The 25,920-nt window shown below is 54.1% G+C and overlaps 11 protein-coding genes across 11 annotated transcripts; 7 read left to right on the top strand and 4 right to left on the bottom strand.

The window, feature by feature from the left end:
• Positions 1-18: 18 nt before the first annotated feature.
• On the bottom strand, positions 19-545 carry J4E83_007279 (uncharacterized protein; the record flags this gene model as incomplete). Its single annotated transcript, XM_049334184.1, has 2 exons — positions 19-140; positions 188-545. The coding sequence occupies 2 exons, from the start codon at positions 543-545 to the stop codon at positions 19-21; spliced, it is 480 nt and encodes a 159-aa protein (XP_049186526.1).
• Positions 546-2,497: 1,952 nt separating this feature from the next.
• Positions 2,498-3,980, top strand: J4E83_007280 (uncharacterized protein; the record flags this gene model as incomplete). The annotated part of the gene is made up of 6 exons (XM_049334185.1): positions 2,498-2,698; positions 2,749-2,869; positions 2,944-3,043; positions 3,102-3,428; positions 3,480-3,610; positions 3,661-3,980. The coding sequence occupies 6 exons, from the start codon at positions 2,498-2,500 to the stop codon at positions 3,978-3,980; spliced, it is 1,200 nt and encodes a 399-aa protein (XP_049186527.1).
• A 590-nt stretch (positions 3,981-4,570) lies between these two features.
• Positions 4,571-7,558, top strand: J4E83_007281 (uncharacterized protein; the record flags this gene model as incomplete). Its single annotated transcript, XM_049334186.1, has 2 exons — positions 4,571-4,575; positions 5,059-7,558. 2 exons carry the CDS (start codon positions 4,571-4,573, stop codon positions 7,556-7,558), a joined length of 2,505 nt encoding a protein of 834 aa, XP_049186528.1.
• Positions 7,559-7,786: 228 nt separating this feature from the next.
• J4E83_007282 (uncharacterized protein) lies at positions 7,787-10,063 on the bottom strand (the record flags this gene model as incomplete). Its single annotated transcript, XM_049334187.1, has 1 exon — positions 7,787-10,063. The coding sequence occupies one exon, from the start codon at positions 10,061-10,063 to the stop codon at positions 7,787-7,789; it is 2,277 nt and encodes a 758-aa protein (XP_049186529.1).
• Positions 10,064-10,505: 442 nt separating this feature from the next.
• J4E83_007283 (uncharacterized protein) lies at positions 10,506-12,411 on the bottom strand (the record flags this gene model as incomplete). Its single annotated transcript, XM_049334188.1, has 2 exons — positions 10,506-11,925; positions 11,981-12,411. 2 exons carry the CDS (start codon positions 12,409-12,411, stop codon positions 10,506-10,508), a joined length of 1,851 nt encoding a protein of 616 aa, XP_049186530.1.
• Positions 12,412-13,535: 1,124 nt separating this feature from the next.
• On the top strand, positions 13,536-15,102 carry J4E83_007284 (uncharacterized protein; the record flags this gene model as incomplete). Its single annotated transcript, XM_049334189.1, has 4 exons — positions 13,536-14,040; positions 14,435-14,677; positions 14,726-14,958; positions 15,013-15,102. The coding sequence occupies 4 exons, from the start codon at positions 13,536-13,538 to the stop codon at positions 15,100-15,102; spliced, it is 1,071 nt and encodes a 356-aa protein (XP_049186531.1).
• A 2,453-nt stretch (positions 15,103-17,555) lies between these two features.
• On the top strand, positions 17,556-18,992 carry J4E83_007285 (uncharacterized protein; the record flags this gene model as incomplete). Its single annotated transcript, XM_049334190.1, has 1 exon — positions 17,556-18,992. One exon carries the CDS (start codon positions 17,556-17,558, stop codon positions 18,990-18,992), a length of 1,437 nt encoding a protein of 478 aa, XP_049186532.1.
• Positions 18,993-19,163: 171 nt separating this feature from the next.
• J4E83_007286 (uncharacterized protein) lies at positions 19,164-20,546 on the bottom strand (the record flags this gene model as incomplete). The annotated part of the gene is made up of 1 exon (XM_049334191.1): positions 19,164-20,546. One exon carries the CDS (start codon positions 20,544-20,546, stop codon positions 19,164-19,166), a length of 1,383 nt encoding a protein of 460 aa, XP_049186533.1.
• A 228-nt stretch (positions 20,547-20,774) lies between these two features.
• Positions 20,775-21,524, top strand: J4E83_007287 (uncharacterized protein; the record flags this gene model as incomplete). The annotated part of the gene is made up of 2 exons (XM_049334192.1): positions 20,775-20,856; positions 20,908-21,524. The coding sequence occupies 2 exons, from the start codon at positions 20,775-20,777 to the stop codon at positions 21,522-21,524; spliced, it is 699 nt and encodes a 232-aa protein (XP_049186534.1).
• A 441-nt stretch (positions 21,525-21,965) lies between these two features.
• On the top strand, positions 21,966-22,728 carry J4E83_007288 (uncharacterized protein; the record flags this gene model as incomplete). The annotated part of the gene is made up of 3 exons (XM_049334193.1): positions 21,966-21,968; positions 22,016-22,382; positions 22,430-22,728. The coding sequence occupies 3 exons, from the start codon at positions 21,966-21,968 to the stop codon at positions 22,726-22,728; spliced, it is 669 nt and encodes a 222-aa protein (XP_049186535.1).
• A 390-nt stretch (positions 22,729-23,118) lies between these two features.
• On the top strand, positions 23,119-25,531 carry J4E83_007289 (uncharacterized protein; the record flags this gene model as incomplete). Its single annotated transcript, XM_049334194.1, has 2 exons — positions 23,119-23,804; positions 23,854-25,531. 2 exons carry the CDS (start codon positions 23,119-23,121, stop codon positions 25,529-25,531), a joined length of 2,364 nt encoding a protein of 787 aa, XP_049186536.1.
• Positions 25,532-25,920: the final 389 nt, after the last annotated feature.

Here is a 25,920-nt window from a genome sequence, read left to right on the forward strand (position 1 = left end):
AGACAAGCATACGCAAGCTTACATAGAACCCAGTCCCAGCGCGGCACTCAAGGCTATCTTCTTCTTGAGGTTGATTTGTAGTCCATACAGAACAACGGCGGGATATATCGCGAGGTAGAGGTCCACGACGGCGGAGATGGCTCCGCGACGGTCAGTCAAGTACTAGATTTGCTGGCTGTGAACTTACTTCCCGCTACGATGGCGTAGTAGATCAGGATCCATGGGCTCCAGCAAGTACCCTGAACGGAGAAGTCCCACTGCGACCGAGACGGCGTACACTGTGCGAAGATGATGATGACACAGCCAAACAGAATCAGCAAACAGCCACCGGTCATAGCCCACAGGAATATCCTATGTTTCCGGCTAGGGTTGGTGATTCTCGTCAGGAGAGCGACCACGGCCAGCTTGGGGATTCCAAACGAGAATATACCGGGAGGGAAGCCCGCGAGGGTGTACAATATAGCACCGGACCTTTGCTCGTCGGTGAGCACGGAGAAATGTCGTCCGTTTCCAGCTTGTACGGCTGCTATCGTAAGGCCAAGCATGATGTAGCCACATATCTACACGACGCGTCAGCATGCTGAGCCAGTGAGAGAATTATGAAGAAAGTACTCACCATCGACACTATGATCAGCCAGTCGTCGAGGCCTAGTCTTGATAGAATTTTGACTCTAACATAGAGTCTGGCCGCAACGAAAACAGTCGCTACCGTCGTCAACGAGATGCATACTGCCAAAACCGTTGGACCCTTAGTTTGTTGGGCAAAGCCTTCGGAGAGATCTTGCGATACTGCCATATTGCAACAAGGCTAGGTGGGGAACCAGATGATGAGGAAGAAGTTACAGTGCTGGAGCCTAGGTTCAGTTTGATATAAGCTCGACTGGACATCAGACTCTCTGCTTATCCCCTGCGCATGCCTGCAAAAGCATTATCGCCCTCTGACCACCAACACCAGGGGTCGTAAGAGTTCGTGCGCAGTTTCGTCATGTAGCGATGCGGCTTAGACTCGGGAGCTTTCAGAAGTTCGCACCGCCCCTGGTGCCGGGCATGGTTTCCGGAACGACTGTACTTTTTCAGAAAGATGACGATCGTGTGTCAGTCTACGGACTATCTTCTGAAACTGGGAAGCGCGAGAGTAATCATTTCCATGCAGCGCGGGCGACGCCAGGCCCACACGTGCTCGCACGTACATCGGATGCATAGGCCCGTCAAAAGAATCGACTGAACGGGTGGCCCAACCCAATCATAGCCATTCCGGTCAGAAATATCTTCTAATAGACTGCATACAGCCTTGAAGTAAGGTCTACGAAAGCAGTTCAGATATGCATTCGCGCATGGGTTTATCTGACTTCCGGTGGACAAGGTATCTGCTCCTGTCGCCAACTTGCTCAGCCAGCGGTAAGCAGACGTCCTGCCAATGACAGGGATGAAGGACGTTGTCATGCAGCCCGCTCGACTCATCGATTGATCAACGGGCCTTCCGTCTGCGGGAGTCGATAACATAATCTTGGGAAGCAACAAGAGAAGCAACTAGTATGGCAATCTGTGTTGCCTTGGGGTTTCCGATCTTTTCATTCTATACTCATGGAGACTACGCCGCATCTGCCCACATACATCCTTCACATCCTTCCACAGTGTGCGTCTCACAGCAGCTGTAGGATCATCGATGGAGTGACTATTTGTGGTGCCTGGATGAGCTGATTGGTCTCCACTTAGCGACGGTTGCGTTGCCGATGCCGCACTAATGTGGCTGTTTAGCCGGCTTGCCGCTCAGCCGCTCTTTCGGGTCCAAAGCCACGGGCCGTGTGGGGGTTTCGGCCTGCCACTGACTCTTTTCGAGCCCCATTCCCCACACTCACGCCACTCGCGACAATGGTTCCCCTTTACAAGGGATCGCGACATTCTATTGGTGTTTGTCTCATTCCATCTTGAAGCTCATGGAATGATCAGAACGTTCCAATGAGTAAGTCGAGCGATGGGATATTAGATTGCAACTGCAAGCCTGCTCTCTTTACGGAGGATCACCTTGACAAATGTTGGTTATAGCTGATCAGAGGTCCTTCAAGTGGGGTCCGTTCTCCAGCATGCCATCATTCGAGTGCCAAGACGGACGATGGTATTGAAGTGGATGTCAGGCCCACCGACTTGGGTGTGAATGCTCCGCGGATTCATCGTCCTTGAGTTGAAGCTTGTCATGCTGCGCCGTTTTCCGCCTCAGGGTATTCTTCTCGCCTGCTGTTGCCAAAACATCCTTCCCGTCTGATGACACGCCGCCATGAGTCGCAAGCCGCTGACCACACCGGCAATGCTGCTGTCCATCTCTGTGGAGACTCGGGAGTTGGACTGAAGGAATTGACTTGCAGTTATAAGGAAGCAACGTATCAGCTGTACATCCAGCAGTGCCGTGAATCCTTTCACCTTCGACCCGTTTTACCGCCCAATTACTTTCCTCTTACCCCTTGCTCGTTACTTTTGAACGTGTCAGAACTTTGCAAACATGCTGGTCGATCTCGGCATTGCTGTGCGTGCGAACGACCCAAGCGCCGTTCCATGCCTACTGGAGAAGCTGTCAGAATTCGGGGGCAAACCCTCTGTTGATCACAATGACACTCGCATGGCAATGCTTTCGCAGGCTAAAGCGCTCGTCAGGGCGCTGCAGACTCCCCGTGAGACCATGATCGAGCAGAACTGGGCCCAGGTATGTGCTAGATCTTTGTAGAGTTTTCTGTATCTAAGTGGTGTCACTAGCCCGGCTGCCATACCGCCATCACCACCTGCTATAATGCAGGTGTGTTTGGTGTACTTGGAGACAAGCCAATGAAGGTGGACGACATTGCGAACAAGCTTGGAAAGCCTCGCGAACTGTTGGGTAAGCTTGTATACTAGCGAATCGTTCCGCGACCTCGCTTACACTGGTAGCTCGCTTGATGAGGCACATTGCAGCCATGGGTTACATCACGGAGACCGACAGTGATGAATACATGGCGACAAACTTCTCGAAGGCCTTGACTATCCCTATCATTGGAGATGGCTATCCAGCCCTGTAAGTGTTCTCGGTGCTTGAGACGTTGCTAAACTGAGTACGGTGCTGATCAAATCAGTGGCGGTGGAGCCCACCAGTCTTGCAGCAAGTTCTCGGAGTACTTGCAGAAGAACGACTACCAGCTCACCTCAGACATAACCAATGGGCCGTATCAGTATGCTTTCAATACTGAGCTTGACATGTTCCGGTATCTGGATACACATCCGCCCCTGGGTCAGCAATTCAACAACCACATGGGTGGCTATCGCCAGGGTCGACCAAGTTGGATGGACTCGAACTTCTACCCTGTGCAGGAGCAGCTAATAGACGGTATGGCCAACTCTAAAGACGCCGTCCTGTTAGTAGACATCGGCGGCGGTTACGGTCAGGACATCCAAGAATTCAGGTATGCTGCCACAAGGCCTAGTCCAGATTCGTATGCTTACGGCACATTTAGATCAAAGTATCCTCAGGTACCTGGTCGTCTTGTGCTTCAAGATCGACCCTCCGTTATTGATGGGATCGAGCGACTGGATCCCAGCATCGAACGTATGGAGTATGACTTTCACACCAAGCAACCATTGGAAGGTACGTCTGGCAGCTGCAGAGTTACCCGTCAGACGCTAATCGACTCCCAGCGGCGAAAGCATACTACATGCACTCCGTGTTGCACGACTGGCCCGACGACGTGTGCAAGAGCATCTTGAAGCAAGTTGCTGGCGCCATGAAGAAAGGCTACAGCAAGCTTCTTATCAACGAAAACGTCATTCCGGACAAGGGCGCGGACTGGCAAGCCACTGCTTTGGATATGATGATGATCACCCTTTTCTCTTCGAAAGAGCGTACGTACTCGCAATGGAGCCAGCTGTTGGAGTCGCCGGAACTTGGATTGAAGATCGTTCGTGTCTGGACCGTTAAGCACTCGCAAGAGAGCTTGATCGAATGCGAGCTAGTTTGAGTCTTCATCGGCGGAGATGAAATCGCTTCAGAAGCTTGTAAAAAGAATAAAAGTCGTATACCTTACCTCCCTTCTGCTAAGTTTCGTTGCTTTGAGGTTGCCGACGTAGGCCGAAGCGGTGACCTATCGACAGTAAAGCGGTGACCTATCGAATTCACTATCTCGGACTAGTTCATGTATTAAGGTAAGCATTGTGCCTTCCAACTCTCCAGATCGTAATTTCCACTGCGAAACCTCTTCGATAACCCACCTTAACAACCGACGACTTCACCATGGCGTGCGGAGGAGGTTGCTGTGGCCCCAAGAATGCGGCAGCGGCATCTACCGCGAATTCAGATGTCGCTTTTGCAGCCACCGTTGAGCAGTCAACAGAGACATCGAGCAGCGCGACGGCGACTAGCCAGCCCGGAGTGAATGCAACACTCGCTTCTTCTAGTTCTGAGCCTACTGCCTCTTGCGCTAGCGTCAACAACCTCGAGGATGCGACAACAAAGCCAAAGAGTCCATGCTGCTCATCATCAACTCCGCAGTCAAAAGAAGCGAAAGCACCTTGTGCTTCGACACAGCCAGCGGAAGAGGCCAAGCCGATCATGTCGTGCTGCTCAACATCGGCACCTGAGAACACAACGTCATCCAGCTCATGCTGTGAACCATCAGTTCTTCAAGATCCGAAAGCATCCAAGTCTTGCTGCTCTTCATCAGCGCCCGAAGAGCAAAAGCCGACAGACTCCTGCGGATCACCATCGGAAATTGTAGCCTCGAAGCCGAAGGGCTCATGTTGCTCATCGTCTACGCCGGTGAAATCCGAGACGGGAGGGTGTGGCAGCAGCAGCTCGAACAAAACGGTCACACCAACTTCCTGCATTGGCAAGACCAAAGATGACTGCTGCGCGAATGATAGCAAAAGCATCTCTGGGGAAACCTGTACCAGCAGCTGTTGCGCAATCGAGAACACTGACGGTGTGAAGACTGCCATATCCCCACCAAAGTCCTCCTGCTGTACATCGGCACCCAAGGAGTGTTCAAACCCTCAACCAACATCTTGCTGTCCCCCGAAAGACGCGTCGAAATGTTGCAGCAACAAGAAAGCCGCTGTGGTGAACACCACCGAGATAGCAGACGACAACACCGACATCGAAAAAGGCGGCGTCGCACGCGAACACATCGCCATCAGCGTCTCAGGCATGACCTGCACAGGATGCGAGACAAAACTCCAGCGAACCCTCGGCAGTCTGAACTACGTCAGCAAACTGCAGACCAGCCTCGTCCTCGCGCGCGTCGAGCTAGACATCAACACCAACCTCGCGACCGCCGACGATGTCGTCAAACACCTGCACCGCACAACCGAATTCAAATGCGAGATTGTGTCGAATCAAGGCTGTAGTCTGGATCTCGTCTGCTCGGGCGACCCTTCAGCTTTGGTCAATGGGCAGTGGCCGGAGGGAGTGCTGGATGTGCGTCGCCTGGGCAAACAAACTATACGCGTGGACTATGATGCGAAGATAATAGGGGCGAGGGATTTGATGAGCGACGAGTGGAGCCAGTCGCTGCAACTCGCACCACCGTGTCCCGATTCTTCCTTGGAAGCTGGCAGCAGACACGTCCGCAACATGGGTTTGTTGACATTGCTTTCTACCATCTTGACCATTCCCGTGCTGGTCATGGCATGGGCTCCTCTTCCCGAGCGCGAGATCGCGTATGGCTCTGCGTCGCTTGCACTTGCAACTATCGTTCAAGTTGTCATCGCCGGACCTTTCTATCCGAAGGCTCTCAAGGCTTTGGTTTTCTCGAAGGTCATTGAGATGGATCTGCTCATCGTCCTGAGTACAAGCGCCGCGTACATCTTCTCGGTTGTTTCCTTTGGCTTCTTGGTCAGTGGAAAACCTCTATCGACGGGCGAGTTCTTCGAGACGAGTACACTGCTGGTCACTCTTATCATGGTCGGTCGTTGGGTGGCGTCGTTGGCGCGCCAAAAGGCAGCAGAGTCCATCAGCATCCGTTCCCTACAAACTCCTACTGCCTTACTAGTCGAGGATGCAGAAGAGCGAGAGATCGATGCCAGGCTGCTGCAATACGGAGATACTTTCAAGGTTGCACCAGACTCGCACATCCCCACGGACGGTACCGTCATCTCCGGCTCTTCTGAGATCGACGAGTCGATGTTGACAGGCGAAGCCCAACCCGTAGAGAAGCACGCCAGATCCGCCGTCATCGCTGGCACAATCAACGGAAGCGGAACGCTCACCGTGCGCCTCACCCGATTACCTGGCGACAACACCATTACGACTATCGCAGGCATGGTTGACGAAGCAAAGCTCTCCAAGCCCAAGATCCAAGAGATTGCCGATACCGTAGCCAGCTACTTCGTTCCCGTCGTAGTCGCCCTGACAACCATCACGTTCGTCATCTGGGTCGCCATCGGCGTCGCTATACGGCATCAATCAGGCTCCGAAGCGACCATCGAAGCCATCACGTATGCCATCACAGTCTTGATCGTCTCATGCCCCTGCGCCATCGGCCTCGCAGTCCCCATGGTCATCGTCGTCGCATCCGGCGTCGCGGCCAAACGTGGTGTAGTCTTCAAGACAGCGGGCAGCATAGAAGTCGCATGCAAAACCACGGATGTAGTGTTCGACAAGACTGGTACGTTGACGGCAGGGAAGCTGGCAGTGGTGCGGGAGGAGTATGCGGAGGTGGGCGGGGAAGCGAAGCGTCTCTTGCTGGGTCTGCTGCAGAACATTAAACATCCCGTCTCGGCAGCCATCGCCACACATCTCGCGTCGCAGGGATCGTCTGCTTTAACGGTACCGGATGCTAAAGTCGTGACTGGTAAAGGTGTTGAAGGAACGGTTGACGGCCAGAAGTTGCGCGCCGGTAACTCGAGATGGCTCGAGCTGTCCGACGATGCGCGCGTCCGTTCCATGCTATCCGAAGGCCTCACCACGGTTTGCTTCACCGTCGACAACGCGCTCGTAGCCGTTTTCGGTCTACAAGACACGCTACGACCTGATGCAGCCTCTACTATTGATCATCTCCGACGCAGCGGTATCAGTGTCCACATTCTATCTGGCGATGACGACGGCGCTGTCAAAGCCATTGCCGCGCAGCTCAACGTCTCGGAACACACCGTCCGCTCTCGTTGCTCGCCGGCGGACAAGCAGACGTACATCAAGGATCTGCTCGCAGCACCTTCTACAGCGCCATCAAGTGGCAAATCGCGGAAGCCGATTGTCATGTTCGTAGGCGACGGCACGAACGATGCCGTTGCTCTTGCTCAAGCTACGATCGGCGTCCATGTCTCAAGCGGTACTGATATCGCGCAATCCGCTGCCGATGTTGTGCTCGTCCGTCCTAGCCTTTCGGGTGTGCTGACTATCATCAATGTGAGTAGGAAGGCCATTCACAGGGTTGCATTCAACTTTGGATGGAGCTTCGTTTACAATACTTTCGCTGTTCTGTTGGGCGCGGGCGCGTTCGTGCATGCGAGGATACCGCCGGAGTTTGCTGGTTTGGGAGAGCTGGTCAGTGTACTGCCGGTAGTGTTGGCGGCAGTCTTGTTGAAATGGTCGAAAGTATGAGCATATGCTTCCTCGCTCACAGTGCAAACAATCCCGAGGGCTCTCACTTAGTCTAGCTACAACGATAGAATACTTTGAAAGAATCATACCACTATGAGTCATGGTCCTCAGATCTTAGGTAGACATTAATTCGTAATCCAGTACTGAAGTAAACTACTCAACCACGTGGAGTTCAAAGGGGTATCATGCAACTCATCAACAGTCTCCCCAACACCAAATCTCTCCAGCTCAAGGCAAAAGCTTTTGCTCGAACTCATGTCGCTCGCGGTACTTAGCCAGAGCGATCGGAACCTCTCCACTGTACCCCAGCTCGCCCTGCGCCTTCTCCAGCTTCCTAGTCACTTTGCCGACAAGCCGAGCGATCCAACGATCGTTGGCCATGGCGTGTACAGTGTTCTGGCCGGCCTTGCGCATGCCCACCATGGTCTTATTCGACGCATCCTTGAAGCCAGAGTCCACCTTTTTTAGGAATGCCTTGAAGCCATTGTCGTCATTGGCATTCAGTGTGGTCCCTGAAACCTCGCTGCTGTTGGTGTTGACTGATGCAAGACTACTAGCTTCGCTATCAGATGTAGTGACACGCCTCAGCTCGCGAAGGACCTTGGCCTCCTCGAAGTCCTTATCCGACTCGATGACCTTGGTGGCTTTGACAATTGCGGCGACAAAGTTAAGAAGGTCTTGGTGGAACTGTGCCGGGAGATGGGCATGTGCGTTGACATGCATAGAAGCCTCGTCTCTCTTTAGCTTTTCGAGCTCTTTGAGATCCCGAACCTGCTTCGGGGTAGGATCGGCTTCTTTTATGGCAGATTCCATCTCAAGCAGGTCGAAGTCGCTCTTCTTCTCCGGGAAGATGTGCTCATGGTGGGGAAACAGGAATGTGGGAATCGTGAGAACAGCATCCGCACCTCCTAATCGTACAACTTGCTTAAGTTCGACGGCATCCGGAAGGATCCTGTAAGCCATGACATCGGAGATCTTGAAGTGGGTCGTGATGTTGTAATTGGTGTTGATGGGGAAGTGGGCTTCGCTAGCAATCGGGCCCAATTCCACAGCGAAATTGGCATCTGCGCACCAGGCTGATATCCGCGCTTCCAATCTACGAATCTCGGCATCTTGGGCTGAGTAATGCTTGAAGAAGTATTTTTGCATCAAGACAGTGAACCATTTCCCTGAGCCAGCTGCCGTGACGGACTTGAACTTGACAGGATGGAAGTAGCAGATGGGGCTGAGCATCAAGCGATAGAGGAAGGGTAGCCGATGTAAGAATTTCTTTACATTTGGGTACGATGTTTTGCGAAGAGTGGAGACTCTGATCGATTTGGTCGGTGGGTGAGGTATCGAGGGTTGCCCGTGGATCTGGGTACAAATCGCTGCCCGGAAATCATCGAGGTTTTCAATATCCAAGCGCACTCCCGGTTCTTCTTTTGACTTCTTCGTGTTTTTTGTGTCCTTTTCGTCGTCGGTCAAGCTAGCCTCCGCTCGTGCCTTCGAGGCCTCTACCAGCCCCTCCTTTGCTTTTGTAATGGCGCTTGTGTCGTTGATATAGCGTACCAGCTCTTTGTACTTTGTGTGGGCGCGCTCCTCATCTGGTGAGATCTTCTTGACAGATGAGAATGCGGATTTGGTGTCTTCAGCCTCGGTCGGCATCTTCCCGGCCGTAAGGTTTCGGACCATATTAGCCGGGCGGCCGTTGGCGTTGCCTTTCATCGTTGCCGCTCTGAGGATGGCAGTGTTGGTGACGACTACAGATTCATCGTCATCTGGTTCTGGAACGCCGTACTGTACGTCTCCAAAGGTGACTTCCCAATCCCCACCCTTCACATTCGCATACACATCGTCGACAGTTATCTCGCGGAAGAGGGGTACGACGACTTTGTCGACCTGAATGCCGAGTTCAATGTCGTCAGCGAGCTTTATCCCGGCTTCAACTCCATGAGCAACAAGTGTCATTGTGGATAGTGAGAGCGTGACTCCCCGGACGACGAAAAGTCCCTTGACTTCGGTGTCAATCTCAAGAGCAGGCAGGTCGAAGAAGGCTATCTGATCGTTGATAAAGTGCAGGTCTCGTAGGAAAGTCTTTCGCAGCGTGCGGCGCGCCAGTGCAGCAGGTGCTTCGAATTGGAAGAGACAGGTGATGAAGAGTACAGGCCAGCAGAGGGACCAGAATACCCAGTACAGAAGCCATGATGTCGCGCATACTGCGTAAATGAAGTTGACAGTTGCAAAGATGGTCCACACGGGAACGAAGGGTAAGATACGATGTCCATAAGCCTCGCCTAGTAGGATGGCGTAGACAAGTATGGGCGCTCCAGAGACAACCCATCGTAGCGGCCAGGAGAGAGTAAGGGCTGCCAAGAGAGTGGCAGCGAGAAAGGCATCCGGTATTAGTCTACTGGTAAGCTCGCGTTTGCGTTCCGGCTCAAGCGAAGGCCCAGGTGCGGTCGGCGAGGGGACAGGTTTTCGCTTGGAAGCAGCCGGCGCTTCACGTCTCGGGGGTGAATCCATGCCTTTGAGGCTCCGGAAGGTAGAGGGGTAGGGTCAAAGGGAGTAGAGATTCCGAGGGAGAGAAGGCATCGTGTTTGTGGAAAATGACCTAGTGCAGGCGCGGTCATTCAAGCCCTGGAGCAACTCGGCTCTGTTGGTGTGACGTCATGTCCACTGCCGTGTTCGGACTACCCCCGCACCCAAAGCAGAAGGAACAATCTGAGCCAGACCTGATTTGTCGCAGGAGAGGGCATGATGGCTGCCGCGGTTGGCCAAGACGTGTCTGTATAACCGTTGGATCACCGCTTCCACATGTCGATCGCCTGTCCTGAAGCCCAGGTTTCCATGTATTGAACGGTGACGTAAACGCGCTAGTGGCTCATTGGTCACATCTGCAGGAACGAGGGCAATGAAGGGATTAAACAGGTCTCTACCTCCCGAGGATGATTTCATTCGGGTTCTATCATGTACGGCCTGGCGAGATTCCAGACCAGGTCCCATTCGAGAACCACGTACCCGCTCTCGTAAAGTCGCTATATGCTACGTTGCCAAACAGTTTATAATTGATGAACCCAAACCGGAAGTACTCATCCTTCGCATCATCCGAACGACTCCAGGTGAAGTTTCCTGTGTCGCTTCCACCAATGCCCCGATACCTTTCCACATCGTTAACCACCACGCTGACGCCTTCATATCCGCTGAGTAGACTCTCCCATGCGAATGTAATGCTCGAACGAGTCACGACTAGCTCCAAAGGGGCTGGGACACCAGATCCGAGCTGGCCATCCCCTCTCAGCGCCGCTGCAGTCTGCAGTATAGAGTCAAAATCCCATCGTGCAATACCATTGACGAAGAGTCCAACGAGCAAGCCTTGACACAGCAAGCTCACACGTGTCTGCATCGCAGTACCTGGAAGGAGTAGGAGGGCGATTATGTAGTGGTGTATCCTAAGTGTAAGCTTCGGCATAGCTGCAAGGATACCCAGCCCAAGGCCCAATGTAGCGTATAGTGCAAGATAGCGTGGCAGTCGCCCTTCCTTACGGAAACACCATGCTTGGTACAAAACGACGGCAAACAAAATCAGCACGATGATTACTAATGCTGTGATAGCACCAGGCTGTTGTCGGATGTCGTTTCCTGTAAGGCGCTGTATGGGTATACGTTCAAATGTATATTTACCCAGTGCGCCAACCCAGGCACCGCCTATCCAGAGTATGGTCTTTTCGATTTGCGCCCTGCAATTATGCAGAGACTTGCGAACACTGAACTGATAGAAGAGGGCAGCAGCCAATGCCGCAGGCAAGAAGCGGCCAAGTGTTGTAGAGGCCAAGGAGGCGTAGTTTGAGTACGAGGGCGGATCTGATGCCATGCCGGTCTGGAAGAACAGAATCGTAAAGACGGGCGCAAAGAACGTCGCAGGGCTCGTGGTAAAGATGCCGAACAGAGCAGTGAAGATGGTCGAGAGGATCAGCAGATTCCAGCGCGGGTCCTCACATTTGGCCGAAGCCTCGCCAAAGGTAAAGGACATTGGAAAGTGCGCGTCGAAGCCAATGCTGCTGATGCCATGTTGTGTCACAGCGCCGAAGCTGTCGCGCTCTCCTATCAAGGAGAGAACACCGCAACCGCCGCTGCCATCGCTGATTACTCCAGCGTGGATGGCCGCCGAGCATATGAAGGAGTCCCCGCGATATACGAGCCCATCGCCCTGGGAATCCGGCGTGCCGCCAATCACCAGGGATCGATAGTTTATAACCTGCGGACCGATTGCGCGAGGGTTCAGGACTTGGGCGCTCGAGCAACCGGCGGGGCAGACGAAGGCGAACGAGGCGTTGGAGAAGGGGAGGCAGTTGCGGCCATCGGGTCCGCAGCTCTCTGTAGAAGGCCTGGCGACGATCAGTACAGTCATCACAGCTGCGAGTACAAGAGGAGAGGCCCTACCACAGGTTGTTGATACACGACAGCTTGACAGGCGCCCCCAACCCTCCGATGTCAGACGGAAGCCCGCCGTCACTGATGACTACCGCGAAGACAACGATCCACACGATGCATGCCGCCGCATACACACAGATGCGCAGCCATTCTGGCAACCGCGCAAGCAGACGCACAGGCAACGTCTGCCAGCGCTCAAGAAAAGGCGTGATCGTGTATCTGCCCGGCGGCTTCGGCCCTTTGACCCAGTCGACAACCTTGCGGCTCCAGCGAGCGACGGGCGCCGGCGTGCGCGCGCTGAGCCTTTTCCTCCATGGCGGGGTGACTTCTAAGTTCTGACCATTCGGTGCGACGCGGTCGCGGGAAGGGTCGCGTTTGGTCCCATGCTCGAGGTCCATGGTTTCCGGCACCGCGCGCTCGGGCGTGTCGCGTGCGGCCATTCGGGGGGGTACACGTGCGAAAAGAACGACGACAGCGGCTATGAACACGCGATTATCATGTTGCAGAAATGCCAGAATACGAACAATAAGTATGCGACAAGAGAATACCGACCTAGACTGAGGTGGCGCACGGCAAGCATCATCGACTCGGACGGCTGCTGGATTGATCCACTTCGCCGCGCCCGAGGCCTCAGAGGCTGGTTCCGATGCACCCGCGAGCCTCACACCCAGTGGTCCTCTGCTCTACTACCCCATCCCGGATGCGAGAATACCGCTGAATTACATCTCGTTGCGTGAGGCCGGATACGAGTGCCGAAGCCAGGCACAGCCACGCTCGTTGCATGAGTCTGCCGAGTCGGAGCTGAGCATGCCTCACGTTGGCACCGTCGAAATGTCGCGACAATTCCATAATGAACCAGTCCATCATTACTGTTTCTGATTGCGAGAAAAAGACGAATATGTTGGAACACTCTCCATGGCAAGAATCAGCAATGCGCTGCTGTTTTATCCAGAGTACAAGTCATCTGTAGATCTGGCCTATATGAGCTGTCGGCAAGGCTACCGTTCCTTTTCTTGTATCATCAACCGGACGGCCTCCATCAACTAGATACGTACCACGCGGCCATCGCAGTGGCATCATTGTTCAGACCGGTCTCGAAGTTCCCGCCGCATGCGCTACGTTTCGAGTGTCGACACAAACTTTGGCGTCCTCTGCGAAACAAGTGCACGTTTGGAGGGACCCCATGAAGCGGATACAATACCCCGAAAACCGTAGCTGGCGCACCACATGGTCTCAAATAGGCGACAGATTTCCCTGGTACAGGGATCGTGCTGGTCATGTTTGGTACGGAAAAGTCGCAGTGGGCGTTCCCTTGACCAACCGCATCTCATGGTAGCAGCCCACACCGAAACGTTCACCCGCTTCAGCACGTTTTTGGCATCTGGTACTTTTTGTATGGAACCACTAATAGCCGGCTGGGGTATGGCACCCGCGTTACTGCCATTTCAATATCCTCGCGTGCTGTGAATCTTCCTCGCCTCTATGGGAATCTTACCTCGCAATGGCTGCACCGAGCAGACCATATGATACCCCACCGGTGCTGGTACGCCGTAATGATCCAAGGATGGTAGCTACGCCCATCGTAGTCGAGGGCAAGAATGAGGAGAATATGGACATGGACTTGGGGACAGGCGGGACGAGATCCCAACAATCGGATACGAGCAAGAACGAACTTCCGGACGGCCCACCACCGATGCCATCGTCATGGTCAATGGACCCTACTATGGGTACACAGGGTGTACTCCCATCGCAGTCCGAACAGCTCTCAACACTGGCCGTACCAACGCCTACCGATGGCCAGGGATCAACACTTCAAGCTTTCACCGCACCTTCGTTATCGATGAATGCCACCTCGACCTTCTCTCTTAACTTTGTAGCATCTACCATCCGGCCAACCCTTACTGTGCAAGCAGATGCTGTCGCGATGAACGAGGCCATGACCATCCAACCTGCTTCAACTGCAGTCCCAGGCCTTCTAGCGGACTCTTTCGCACAGGATGAAATTGCAGCCCTTCCCGGTGTCAACCAAGACGACCCTTCATTGGGAACAGTACCTGGAAGGAACCAAGGTAAGCTCCCGATGAAGAACACGCCTTGGGGACGTGCACGGAGTGTTGACTTTCATCTCTTTAGAAGCTCCTGTACTGTTGACTACACCTGTAGTGACACCTCTCGCAACCCCTGAGAGTACAGCTATACCGTCTGCAACTTCGGCGATGACAGTGGGAAAGCCTATGCCTGGAAAGAATCAACCAAAGCCTACAATGGATGTTTCTGCAGTGTCTTTCATGATTCTGAGCGACTCCCGCTCAACGGCTATGTCAACTACATCGTCTTCTTCGACAGTGAGCATAGCCACTGAATCCTCTGCGAGTTCTTTCTCCCAGCCGCCAACATTGGTCATCTCGACTTCATCCCCGACAGCGTCCTCGACAACGACAAAGCCTTCATCGCTACCTCCAGTTCTCACCTTTGTCACCGTCACGCGAACAGCAGAAGCCAAAGAAGACATACAGCCATCCACTCAAACTATCATGGCGCCACAAGCTGTCACCACACGACAGTCCGTATCCTCAGGGCTTCGGACATTGTCCCTAGCTTCCGGATCAGCCATACCTTCCAGTCTGGCCACCGCCGTTAGTGTCGAGCCGCAGCACGGCTTGACACCCCTTGCAAGGACACTGTTCATCCTTTTTGGAGTACTGGGTGAGTACCGCACCAGAGTCTTGCACGACGAATCTAACGTGAACACAGGCTTCGTCACGATCCTCCTCGCCATCGGTGTAACCCTGATAATGCGATCGAACAGAAGGCGCGCACAAGCAGCCCGACAACAAGCCGCTGGAAGCCCCATCAAAGACATCGAAGAATACGATGGCTACGGAAACATAACCCGCGTATCCGCCAACAGCTCAATCAAAAATTTCCTAACCGAGCCCGAAAAGGCCATCGTAAACCGCGCCGCTACGCCAGACGGAGAACCAGATGTAAGCACCCTTCACCCCCAAACCCAATACAACGACGCTAACGGTGTTCTTCAGGCAAGCACAAGACCCTCCAACACCCTCACCGAAGCCATCAACTCCTTCATAACCAAATCGCGTCGCCTGACGTACAAAATATCGCCCTGAAGCCTGTATGTAGTAACGAAGAGGTGGAATCAACACATGCTTGAACGGGTCATCAGCGCAATCTCGTACTATAATCGCTGCAGGACTTGATAATCAACTGTACATAGCATGACAAGACTGTATATACAAGATGGAAATCGTTACAATAATCATACAGAATGGATTGTGGACCTTTGATCCCAACACCACTAGCCTCACGTGTGTCCAACTAATCCGTAACGTGCGTAGCAAGACGACACCAAAGCCGCGCATGATACAGCAGCTAGTACCCGAAGCACCACACCATCACGCCTCAATCAGCACCTTCGGGAAAGCCGCTCGTTCTATCCATCCATCTGGCTAGCGGACTAACTAGTTTACTGCGGCGTAGCGGCGTAGTCCTTGCGGAAAGCGCTAGCGCTCGAAGTGCTTACCAGCATGAGCGTTAGTGGCTGTTAGTGCTGGGTTCGACGGACCCCACGCCGGACTTGCTACTTAGGGTAGGTTTTGGGGTGGTCAGCTTGCGGGGAGTGGGAATGGCCTGGGAGGGGCGTGGATGGTAAGGTGGAAAAGGTGTGGGGGCGGGAGGAATGTGTGGTGGGTTTGGGATGGGCGAGGCTGAGGGTGTGGGTTTGAGGGTGTGGGATGATCGATGCGGTGGAGGGTTGTCTTGTGGAAGTGGGATGGGGATGCATGTTGATTCGTTTAATACTTGGTTTTTACCTGATTGCTGTAGACGCTGGAGAATGGTAGGTTTTGTCTGGCTTCCACAGACTTGGCGTGCCTTGTTGTGCGGTTGGTGTCATACGATATGGGCAGGCTAGCTACCTTGCAGCAGCCTTGTAAGCGTACAGAACGTCCTGAATACAATAGCTTGTATGCACCTCTTTTGCCATATGTGACAAGTGATGGTAAATGAATGAGTGAGTTGCTCATCAGATTGGGAAAAGAACCTAGCGATACCCAAGGCAGATGACCTTCTGGCTAAGTAGGAGCAAAGAATGCCCTATAGTAGACGTGCAAGTACACAGTCTCCTCGCCAACTTGAACATCCCCTGGCAATGGAAACTGCATCTTGTCTGTCTCTAGGAATCCTGCATCGGACATTAGTTTGAAGAATACTTCTTCGCTTGAGTGGCGCATTTTCATTGCGATGGCAATCCTGACTTTAGGGTTTGCTCTGGAGAGTCGAGCAAGCGTTTTGACTAGTGCGGGGCTGTAGTTGCAAGTCAGCAGCATTACAGGCATGTGGAGTGGGTGAGAGGAGGCATACCTGCTGTCTGGGTTGTAGGTGCAATCAGCAGCAAGAATAAGATCGAGAGGCTCTGAGCTAGACTGTACTTCACCAGGTAACTCTGCATCCCAGTCCAGTTCCATGAACGCGAGTGATGCACCTGGTGCTTTGACTGCCGAGTCGATGTTTCGCTCAACTATCTCTCTAGCCTCTGGAAGGTCGGTCAAGAGAACTTTGGAGTTGGAGACAGTTTGAGCGATTGCGATTCCAACCATCCCGCAGCCAGTGCCAAGTTCGAGGACATTCAGATGGGGTTCAGATGCAATACCATATGGTAGTAAAGCTTCTGCTAGGCTGGATTTTGGATTATCCAGAGCTGTCATTTGGCATGAGAGTGTGATACCAGCGTCCCTGATATATGATCAGCACCTGAAATGGTTTGTATTAGAACTGGAAATGCATACCATAGGTGCCTCGCTATGCTTTCTCCCGTCTCCTCCCAGATAGTAGTGATGGGTCCATCTGGCAGCTTGAACCGTCTTTCGACTAATTTCAGAGCATCTTGGTCTGACGCGAAAGGCGGGCTCCAGGCAGATACAACACCTCGAGCACCTTTTTCTGCTATGGCTGCAAAGTCATCGTGTGTTCGTTTCGGCTCCCCACCCACTCTGACTCGCAAACTCGAGTGAGAAGCTTGAGATTTAGGGAGCGGGAAAGTGATGGGCAGACTGCGCATGCCGGCTGTCCATTGCACAGTCGACCATACTATCACGCTTTCTTCTGACCCATCTGCAGTTGCTGACAACTCTGCTGCTAGCTGGATGTCGTAAGGGAGAAAAGAATCTCCAAGGTCTGAAGTAATGGTAATCAGACAGTGGACTTGCTTTCTCGACGTGCCCTTTTCAGCGACTACGCGGGGACTTTTGAGGAAGCGGATGTATCGCATGGTTCATTGTAGGATTGGTCGGAAGGGGCGTGCCGAAAGCAGCAAGACTGTGGGGGTGAAGGGCTGGATTGATGTGGGGTGCTGGGACGGCTGGCGCAGGGCTGGGGAATCTGAACCTAGAGCGCCAACCGAGCCGCATCTCATCGACCACGTCGTCATACCTCAGCGTGTCAGCGTGAATGCGCCTGCTGTCCTGTTGAAGCCAATGCGCTGTCGCATCGCAGCACTCTGCTGCTCCACGCAATACCCACCCGCTTCCACTGAGTGCTAGGCACCGTCGTCGTCATCGTCACCATGTACCGTCGCAGCGACCCGCGGTGGAATCGCACGCTCCATCAGATCACAGAGAACCTCGAGCACGCAAACGAATCGGCGCAGGAGAACATCTACGGCTTCACGCAGCGCTATGTTAATCCGTGCTTCTCGTCGATAACCCAATGCGTCAACGCGTGCACGGCGCCATGCTTCCCAGCGCACAACGACCGCCGGCGCAATCGCGGGCGGTCACGAGGCCGGGCAGAAGTCAGCTTCGACTTCTACGACGACTGGGAGGACGATGAGAACGACGGCCTGCTGGGCTGGGGCAGCGACAACCTCGACCGCTTCCTCGGCGGCGCCTCCAATTATGGCGCAACTACGCAGCCTGGTCGACAGAGCGGCATGAGTTATGGACAGCGAAATCGCGACCCGAGATATAATACACCGCGCCGGAAAAGCACGACGCTGCCACGAGATGGCGCCCAGGACCCGACTCTCATCCCGAGTTCCTCGTACTTTGGCTTCTTGGGACGGTTGCCTTTCAAGATTGGCGGCAGAGGACTGCGATACAAGCCCTCGGCCGCAGACCTCATAGAGCACCCAGGCGCAACACGAAGAAACCGTGAGGAGGAAGAGCCACTGATAGAGGACAGCGACGAGGATGCGCTCGACGGGCCCGAGAACAAAGGCCACCGCCGACAGCGAAGCAACACGCACACATCGGGCCACACAACCGACTCCCTCAGCTCGCGAGGCGACATCTTCCCGAGCGAGGACGAGCTGGAAGACGCCGTGCCCCTCGACGACGAATTCACCATCGCCCTCGAGCGCCGCACAACGGGCCAATGGAACGAAGACACGCCCAGCAGCAACAAGGCCCGCTCAAGCAAGAGCAAGCGCCCCTCCGCATCCCGCGTATCCACGCGCACGCTGTCCTCCCGCAACACAAGCAACTCGGACAAACCGCCCCTCTCCGCGCGCTCCGTCTCAGAAACAATCGAACAAGTTCCCCCCACGCTCGACGAACTCTCGAAAGAAGAGGAACGTCTTCATTTAGAAGAGGAGAGGGAAGTCAGTCGCAGACGGCAGGAAGCGCAACAACTCGCCGTCAAGCGCGGTCTAGCGCCCGATCAACCCCTCTCCACCAAATCTAGTACGCCTCGTTCTGCGTCGCCAGCGCGACTTATGACAACAGTAGACTCGACTGTATCTCCGCTTGTACGCACGCCCGTTGGCGAGACTGCGCCGTCAATCAACCAGAGCGATGCGATTCCTTTCCCGAGTTTCGTAGATACGCAGACGATGCCGGACAGTAGTGCGTTCTACGTGGATGAGAGCGATTACTCGAGTAAGGCTGTCACGCCGAATCGACCGTTGTCTATTAAAGATGAGGTGAGAGAGGAACACGAAAGAGGGGGAGTTGGTGAAGAGCCATTTGTTCCGGCTAGGTTACCGCATTTTGGGTCTGGATAGACACTGGAATAGACGGAGAGATATACGGGGATTGCTAGATGAAGGCGTATATTGTACTGTTATGATGATATGTAATGGGCATATGAAGAGACGCAGCGGGTAGCATGTGTTGTAATATAACAGTCTGAGCGATTCGATTCAATTCATCTTGTCAATATTACTATCAGTTGGCTAAAAGCCCATGTTGCCAAATGTAATCTGCTTCTTGGTCAACCCTTGGTATATCTCATCTAGCACGCCTCTCTTCCTCTTCTTATCCACCTCCTTCTCTTCCCGCTCCAATTGCTCGTCCTCGTCTGCTTCAGCGTCTTCTTCCGTTCGCGGCGTCCATGCCGCTATACTGCCATCGGCATGCGCAGAATACATCTCTACATGATGTGGCCGCCACGCTAGACTTGTGATTCTATCCTTGATATTGCGTTGTCCCTTTGCTGTTGCACCAGACGTACTAGGTGGTTTGTTCGTCTGGGGCTGCTGTGAGCGGCGCAGACGGCGGATAAGCTTGCCCTCAAAGAGCTCGTAGCTAAGTATCTCGTGCTCGTTGGGATAGAACATGAGATCGGCACCTGGCTGGAGGTTCTGCGTGGGTGCAAGTACGGGGATACGCGGCGCAAGCCCCGAGTTCTTGACCATGGGGCCGAAGTTGGCGAGGGTATTGGCGCCGGTATCTGTGTCCCAGACGCGTATCCGCGCGTCGTGGCCGCACGAGACTAGGTGCTTGCCGTCTTCTGTCCAGACGAGCCCGTTCACGGCGTCTCTGTGCGCTTGTGCGTTGGTAGAGTTGCGTGTAAACGACGCGGGCTTCCCTAGTATGCCGACTGAGTCCTCAAGATCCAGTACGCCCAGCTCACCGACGCTGCGGCGTACATCCCAGAAGCGTATACTGCCGTCTGTAGCTCCGCTCACGAGAATGTGTTCGCGCACAGGGCTCCATGCTGTGGAGAGGATTGCGCCTGAGTGGCCCGCTAGACTGTGTGTGGTTGCGCCAGAACGCAGATCGACGAGACGGACGTTGGGGTGTTGGGTGGCGCATGCGACGAGAAGGTGCGATGCGATAGGTGACAGGGCGATGTTGTACACGACCGAGTCGAGATCGAAAGACGCTGACGTCGCAAGTGTTTCGCTGGAGTAGAGCTTGACGGTGTGATCGTACGAGGACGTGAGGAAGGCCAGAGAATCGAAGGGATAGAATTGTATCTGCGTAATGCCCAGCTTGTGCTCTTCGCTCGTCTTGTTCACCGCCGTCAAAGGCAGATGTGTCTCTCCCGCCTCGGTTGCCGTGGTCTGCGCCTCGAGATCCCATACCGCGATGGAGCTGTCGGCACCTCCAGAAAGCAGATATCGTCCTTCGAACTTGTCGATTGTGAGCGCGTTTACTCCGGATATATGCGCCGGTATGCGCTCGCGTGGGTTGTCTGGAGCCGGTAGGTGCTGACTGAACGTCACGGCGGAAGACGGTTGCAGCGCGTAGGTAAGACGGGAGGCATAGGCGCGCTTGAGGACATGGTTGGGAATGAAGCCGTACGCGCGGTCGAGCACGTGTTGGGCGTTCATATGCGACTACATTCTTCGTGTGTGTTGGAGCGAGGGAAAGAAGAACCCTGGAAGGCGCAGAGGGTTCCAAGGTTATGACGTTGTAGCCTGGCGTCCACAGGCGACAGGGGTCTGCAGTCGTAAGACATTCACCAACGGGCGCTCAATCCTTGCAAGCGAGCCGCGTACCTTTGCACTCCGCCTTACCTTAGCACGACAATCACGACAAACATCCCGGAGCTATCTTGCATGGCTGCTGTCAAGAAAAAGCTCAAGATTAAACGCACGAAATTTCGCAAGCGCCGATCCACCGTCTACGATGCCGTCAAACGTAAGAGACGCCCAAGTTCATCATTAAGACAGTTGATCTAAAGATATCTAGGCAGAGTCGCCCGAACTGGTCTGATTCACAACATCTCTGATCCCAAGGCATCCAGGAAACCGCTTCGGCCAGACGAGGTGCTCTTCAAGCGAAAGAATGCGCCCATCCGATACGAGGAAGATGACTATTATCCCGCTCACAACAAGTTACCTCCTGATCAAAAGCTGCCCAGTGGAGATCTGGCCACCGCAATGAAAGCCTACGTCGAGAGGCTGTGGCTCAAAACTGGACGACGCCGCCGCTTCTCGCGCAAGCTCATGCGAAGGACGTGGAGAGGCCTGAACGAAACCGCGCTCATTGCTCTGTGCATCCTGATGGAAGAAACGGCGCGCGATGCACTGGGTGAGACGGGAGATTTGGCTTTTACCGAAGCCGCTGAGGAACATGAACATGAAATTCTCACGAGTCTGAAGAAGGCGAAGAGGGCGAAGAAGAGTGGTGCGCAGAAACAGGGTACCGGTAAAGAGAAGGAGCAGCCAAGTGTTGGTAAAGAGAAGCAGCCTGTTGAAAAGAAGACAGGGAAGCATGTGACGTGGGTTTCGTCCGATGAGTCGTCATCGACGTCGTCGTTTGATGACTCAGAAGAGTCGGACGACTTTGAAGAGGATCTGGATTGAGTATCACAATACGTGGAATGGCGAAGTTCAGGAGTGAAAAGTTTTCATTTCGACCTGGAGCCAAAAGATTCGCAAGGAGGACCTGATGGGTCAAAGATGATGCCATGTGTATCACCGCCTTGTAGGCCCGTTTGAACGCACACCTCTGATCTTCACGCCGTAATATTCAAGTTCTACTGCAGAAAGGAGATTACCGGGTGTCGTAGATGAGTGCCAATAGTGTTGATGCGACCGAGGTTCTAGCTGGGCTGAGGTCGTGCCTGCCTCCTACCACAGCCGGGAACCTAGCGTGCCTTCCTCCAAGCGGGAAGACGCGATCAAAAGCGCGCTCGTATCTCGCGACCTTAGTCTTACACACGATCGTCGCGGTCATCGCTTCTCATTCTTTCCTTGCTACTTCACTTCCGCTGCAAGAGCATTCGTCCTCTTAGTCGAGCGAAAATGGTCAGTTCAGACACGATTCCCGCTCGAGCACTCACTAACACTAGCAGGCACCCAAGACTCAGCCCAACCCGCAGAAGGCGGCATCCATCCTTGCCTGGTTCCATAAGACGGCACAGGCTCATAGCATCAAGGACCTCGAAAAGACGCTGCCACAAGTATCCTCTATCAACGGCATGCAGGTCAAGGACTACCTCCAAGCACTCTCAGACGACAACAAGATACGTGTCGAGAAGATTGGTAGCGGCAACTGGTACTGGAGCTTCCCAGCCGACGAAAAGAAAGCCAAAGATGCTGCTCTCAAGAAGGCCCAAGAGGAGTTCGACAAGGCCACCGCTACTGTAGCCGAACTTCAGGCGAAAGTGGATGATGCAGGTGCAGCTCGTGCTGATGACGAGGAGATGCTCATGGAGACAGGTAATTACCAATCTACCATGCTTTGCACTCATGCTCATCACTTGTAGGTGGCGACCGCAAGACACTGATTACGAAGCATGCGGACCTCACCAGAGACCTCGAGAAGCTCAGGGCTGAGCTAGCCGCGTACAGCGAGCAAGACCCCGTCGAGATGGAGAAGAAAGCCGCCGAAACTCAGCAGGCTCATCTTGACGCTGAGAAGTTTACCGACCAGATTTACGCCATGCAGGGCTGGGTTAAGCAGACTATGTGTGGTGGCAGTGGAGGGCACGAATACCTGGAGATACTGAGGTCCTTCTACCAGGATGAGTTTGATGAGGAGGAACTGGGCTTACGTGAATTGTGAAACTCGGGAAGTCTGTGGAGTGTGTTTTCGGAGTAGCCATGGAGGAGGCTACAACGTGTCTGTGCAGGTATAGCGGTAAGGCATAACTACGGCCATACAGACAATATAGTGTACAATCATTTCGACTCATTCGAGCGACTGCTGCGCCATGTTCGGTCTGGCAGTGCTTGAGTCATGTTTGAGCATGGGCCATCTCCAGGGCTAACAGCTTTCGCTTGTGAAGGGCGTCATCGCAAGTAGCTTTCGCCAAACTACCAACAAAGGCCTACCGTACAAAGAGGCCTCGCCCGCCTGCCTCTGCCTGACCATTCATTTTCGCACAACTGTCTGGAATCGTGCATACTGAAAACCCTCTATACTGACCCCCTAGACCCGCAACAATACCCCGCGATGGCCTCGACAGGCGCCCCAGAAACCCCGCAAGTTCCTGCAAGCCCGCAACGGAGAGGGGGAAGAGGGCGTGGGCGCGGCAGAGGTGCACACGGTGGAGAAGATGGCCACGAGAACTTCGGAGGGCGAGGCCGTGGACGGGGCGGCTTCCAGAGCCGCGGGCGAGGTCGCGGCAACAGAGACAGCGCGGGCACTCGCGGTGGACACGCGCCGGAGAAGGGCAAGGCGCCTGCCATAGACACAGAAGAGAGCGGACACGCTCCACCGACTCTCGTTAAGCCCAACCTCCAGCAATCGGACAACGAAGACGACGATGCTGAAGTCTGCTTCATTTGCGCCTCGCCCGTTCAGCACACAGCCGTCGCTCCTTGCAACCACCGCACATGTCACATCTGCTCCATCCGAATGCGGGCCTTGTATAAAACAAAGGCCTGTGCACATTGTCGAACCGAGTCGGACCACGTTATCCTCACAGACGACGCCGAGAAGAACTACGAGGACTTCTCCACCGCTGAGTTCTTCAAATCCGACGATACCCTGGGCATACACTTTGAGAACTCTGGCGTGTTTGAGGACGCGCGATTGCTGTTACAGTACAACTGCCCCGACGGCGAGTGCGATGTAGCCTGTCTAGGTTGGCCGGACCTGCATCGTCATGTCAAGACGGCGCATGGAAAAGTCATGTGGTGTGTACTCTGCAGTTCTGAACAAATGATGCCGGCTAACATTATAAAGTGACCTCTGTACGCGGAACAAAAAGGTCTTTACCCACGAGCACGTCCTATTCACGATGGCCGAGCTACGACGGCACCAGAAGTTTGGCGACGATAATCCTGGAGCGATAGATCAAAGCGGGTTCAAAGGGCACCCGGAGTGCGGTTTCTGCAACCAGCGTTTCTACGGCGACGACGAACTATACACCCATTGCAGAGACAAGCACGAGCGCTGCCATATCTGCGACCGCCGGGAGGGAGGAAGCAGGAAACAACAATACTACGTCAATTACGATTCGCTCGAGGTGCATTTTCGGAAAGACCATTTCCTCTGCCCAGACCGAGAGTGTCTAGAGAAGAAGTTCGTCGTGTTCGATTCTGAGATGGACCTCAAGGCGCACCAGTTGGAGGTGCATCCCAACGGTCTTTCCAAGGACGCTTTACGGGATGCCCGGAGAGTTGACATGTCTGGCTTCCAAATCAGGGCGCCTCACGAGCAAGGTCAGGGTAACAACAGGCGAGACGAGCGCAGACGCGAGGGCGGCAGAGGCCGTGGACGCGGACGGGATCCGAACGCTGAGCCAGTCCCTGCGTCGTCTGCGCAGCCCTTGAGCAGAGCAGAGCTTGCTTATCAGCGGCAGAGGGAGGCTCAGAACACTCATTCGGTAACAGGAAGAACTTTTGGGGGCCAGCTCTCTGCACCAACTCCAGGCGAGGCGTTCGCTGCTAGACCTCCTCCAAGCGCCTCAGAGCCTCCTACCGTTACTGCGTCGCGCCCAACCCCAGCGGCTGCCAACAATATCACAAATGGTGTCGCTCAACTAAACATGGACACACAACCACCCAACCCAGTTCCACAGACACCCCAGGACCAGGCTAGGCTGTTGCGTCACAATGCAGTTACGGAACGGGCCACAAACATGCTTCGGGGTAGCGAGATCAAGCTGCAAGAGTTCAGAGCCGCGGTATCGGCCTATCGCAACTCCAAGGTATCCGCGCCACAGCTCATCGACGGGTTTTTTGCGCTATTCGACGCCAACTCGAAGGAGATGGGGAAGCTGATCAAAGAATTGGCGGACATCTTCGAAATGCCTGGAAAGCGGGAAGCTCTATTGAAGGCTTGGAATGATTGGAAGGCTATCAACGAGGACTATCCATCATTACCCGGCTCTGCGACAGGCTTGAACGGCGGATCGACTGCGCGAGGAGGTTCGCGGGTACTGAAGCTGAAGAGCTCAACAGCGCAATCGTCTCGATCCACAGCCAACCAGCAAGCCAGTTGGTCGAACGCATCGTCGAGCAACCCGTTCCCAGCTTTGCCAGCACCTTCGGGTCGTGTCGGTGCGAAGCCCGGCCAAACGCCTTGGGCCTCCTCATCTGCCGCAACGAGCGCGCGCCCCTCGCCCATGCCATCGCGAGTCGCATCATCAACAAACGTAAACAAGAAGTCTGCTGCCGCAGACGCCTTTCCAGCTCTCCCCGCAGCAGCCAAACCCACCAGCACAATCTTCAGCCCCGGCTACACTGGCCACGGTCTACGACGCGACAACAGCGGACGCAACACTCCAGTGAGTAACCCTTGGGCTGGCCCATCCGGCACGAACAGCGGTACATCGACACCGGCTTTGGAGGATGCAGGAGCGGCAGGGAAGAAGAAGGGTAACAAGGGCAAGAAGCAGACACTCTTCCAGTGGGGTTAGTGGGCATAATGTTGAACTCCTGTTATAAATAAATCATCTAGATGTCTACATTGTCTCGGTGTTTCGTCTTTGTCCGTTGTTAGAGTGATGTAGGCTTCATTGCGCCTGTTGACTTTCCTCCTTGCATAAGGTGGGTTCACCGATAACAGAGCCTGGGGGTATCGATGTGTTGTAGGCTGTGTATCGTCATTCCAGAACACTGTGTATATCTTCAGGGTGCATTCTATATAACTTCATTTGACAGAACACTCACATCAGCAGTAGCAACGAGAATGAGTAAATTAGTGATTTGTCCGTTTGCGATACCTACAGAAAACCACTCAAAACGTATTGATAGACACCTCCGATGACGCCTAAATCCCAAAACGCCAATTCAGAACATGCATCCA

Source organism: Alternaria metachromatica (assembly GCF_023757995.1).
Source record: "Alternaria metachromatica strain BMP 0045 chromosome Unknown scaffold_18, whole genome shotgun sequence".
NCBI lineage: Eukaryota > Fungi > Ascomycota > Dothideomycetes > Pleosporales > Pleosporaceae > Alternaria > Alternaria metachromatica.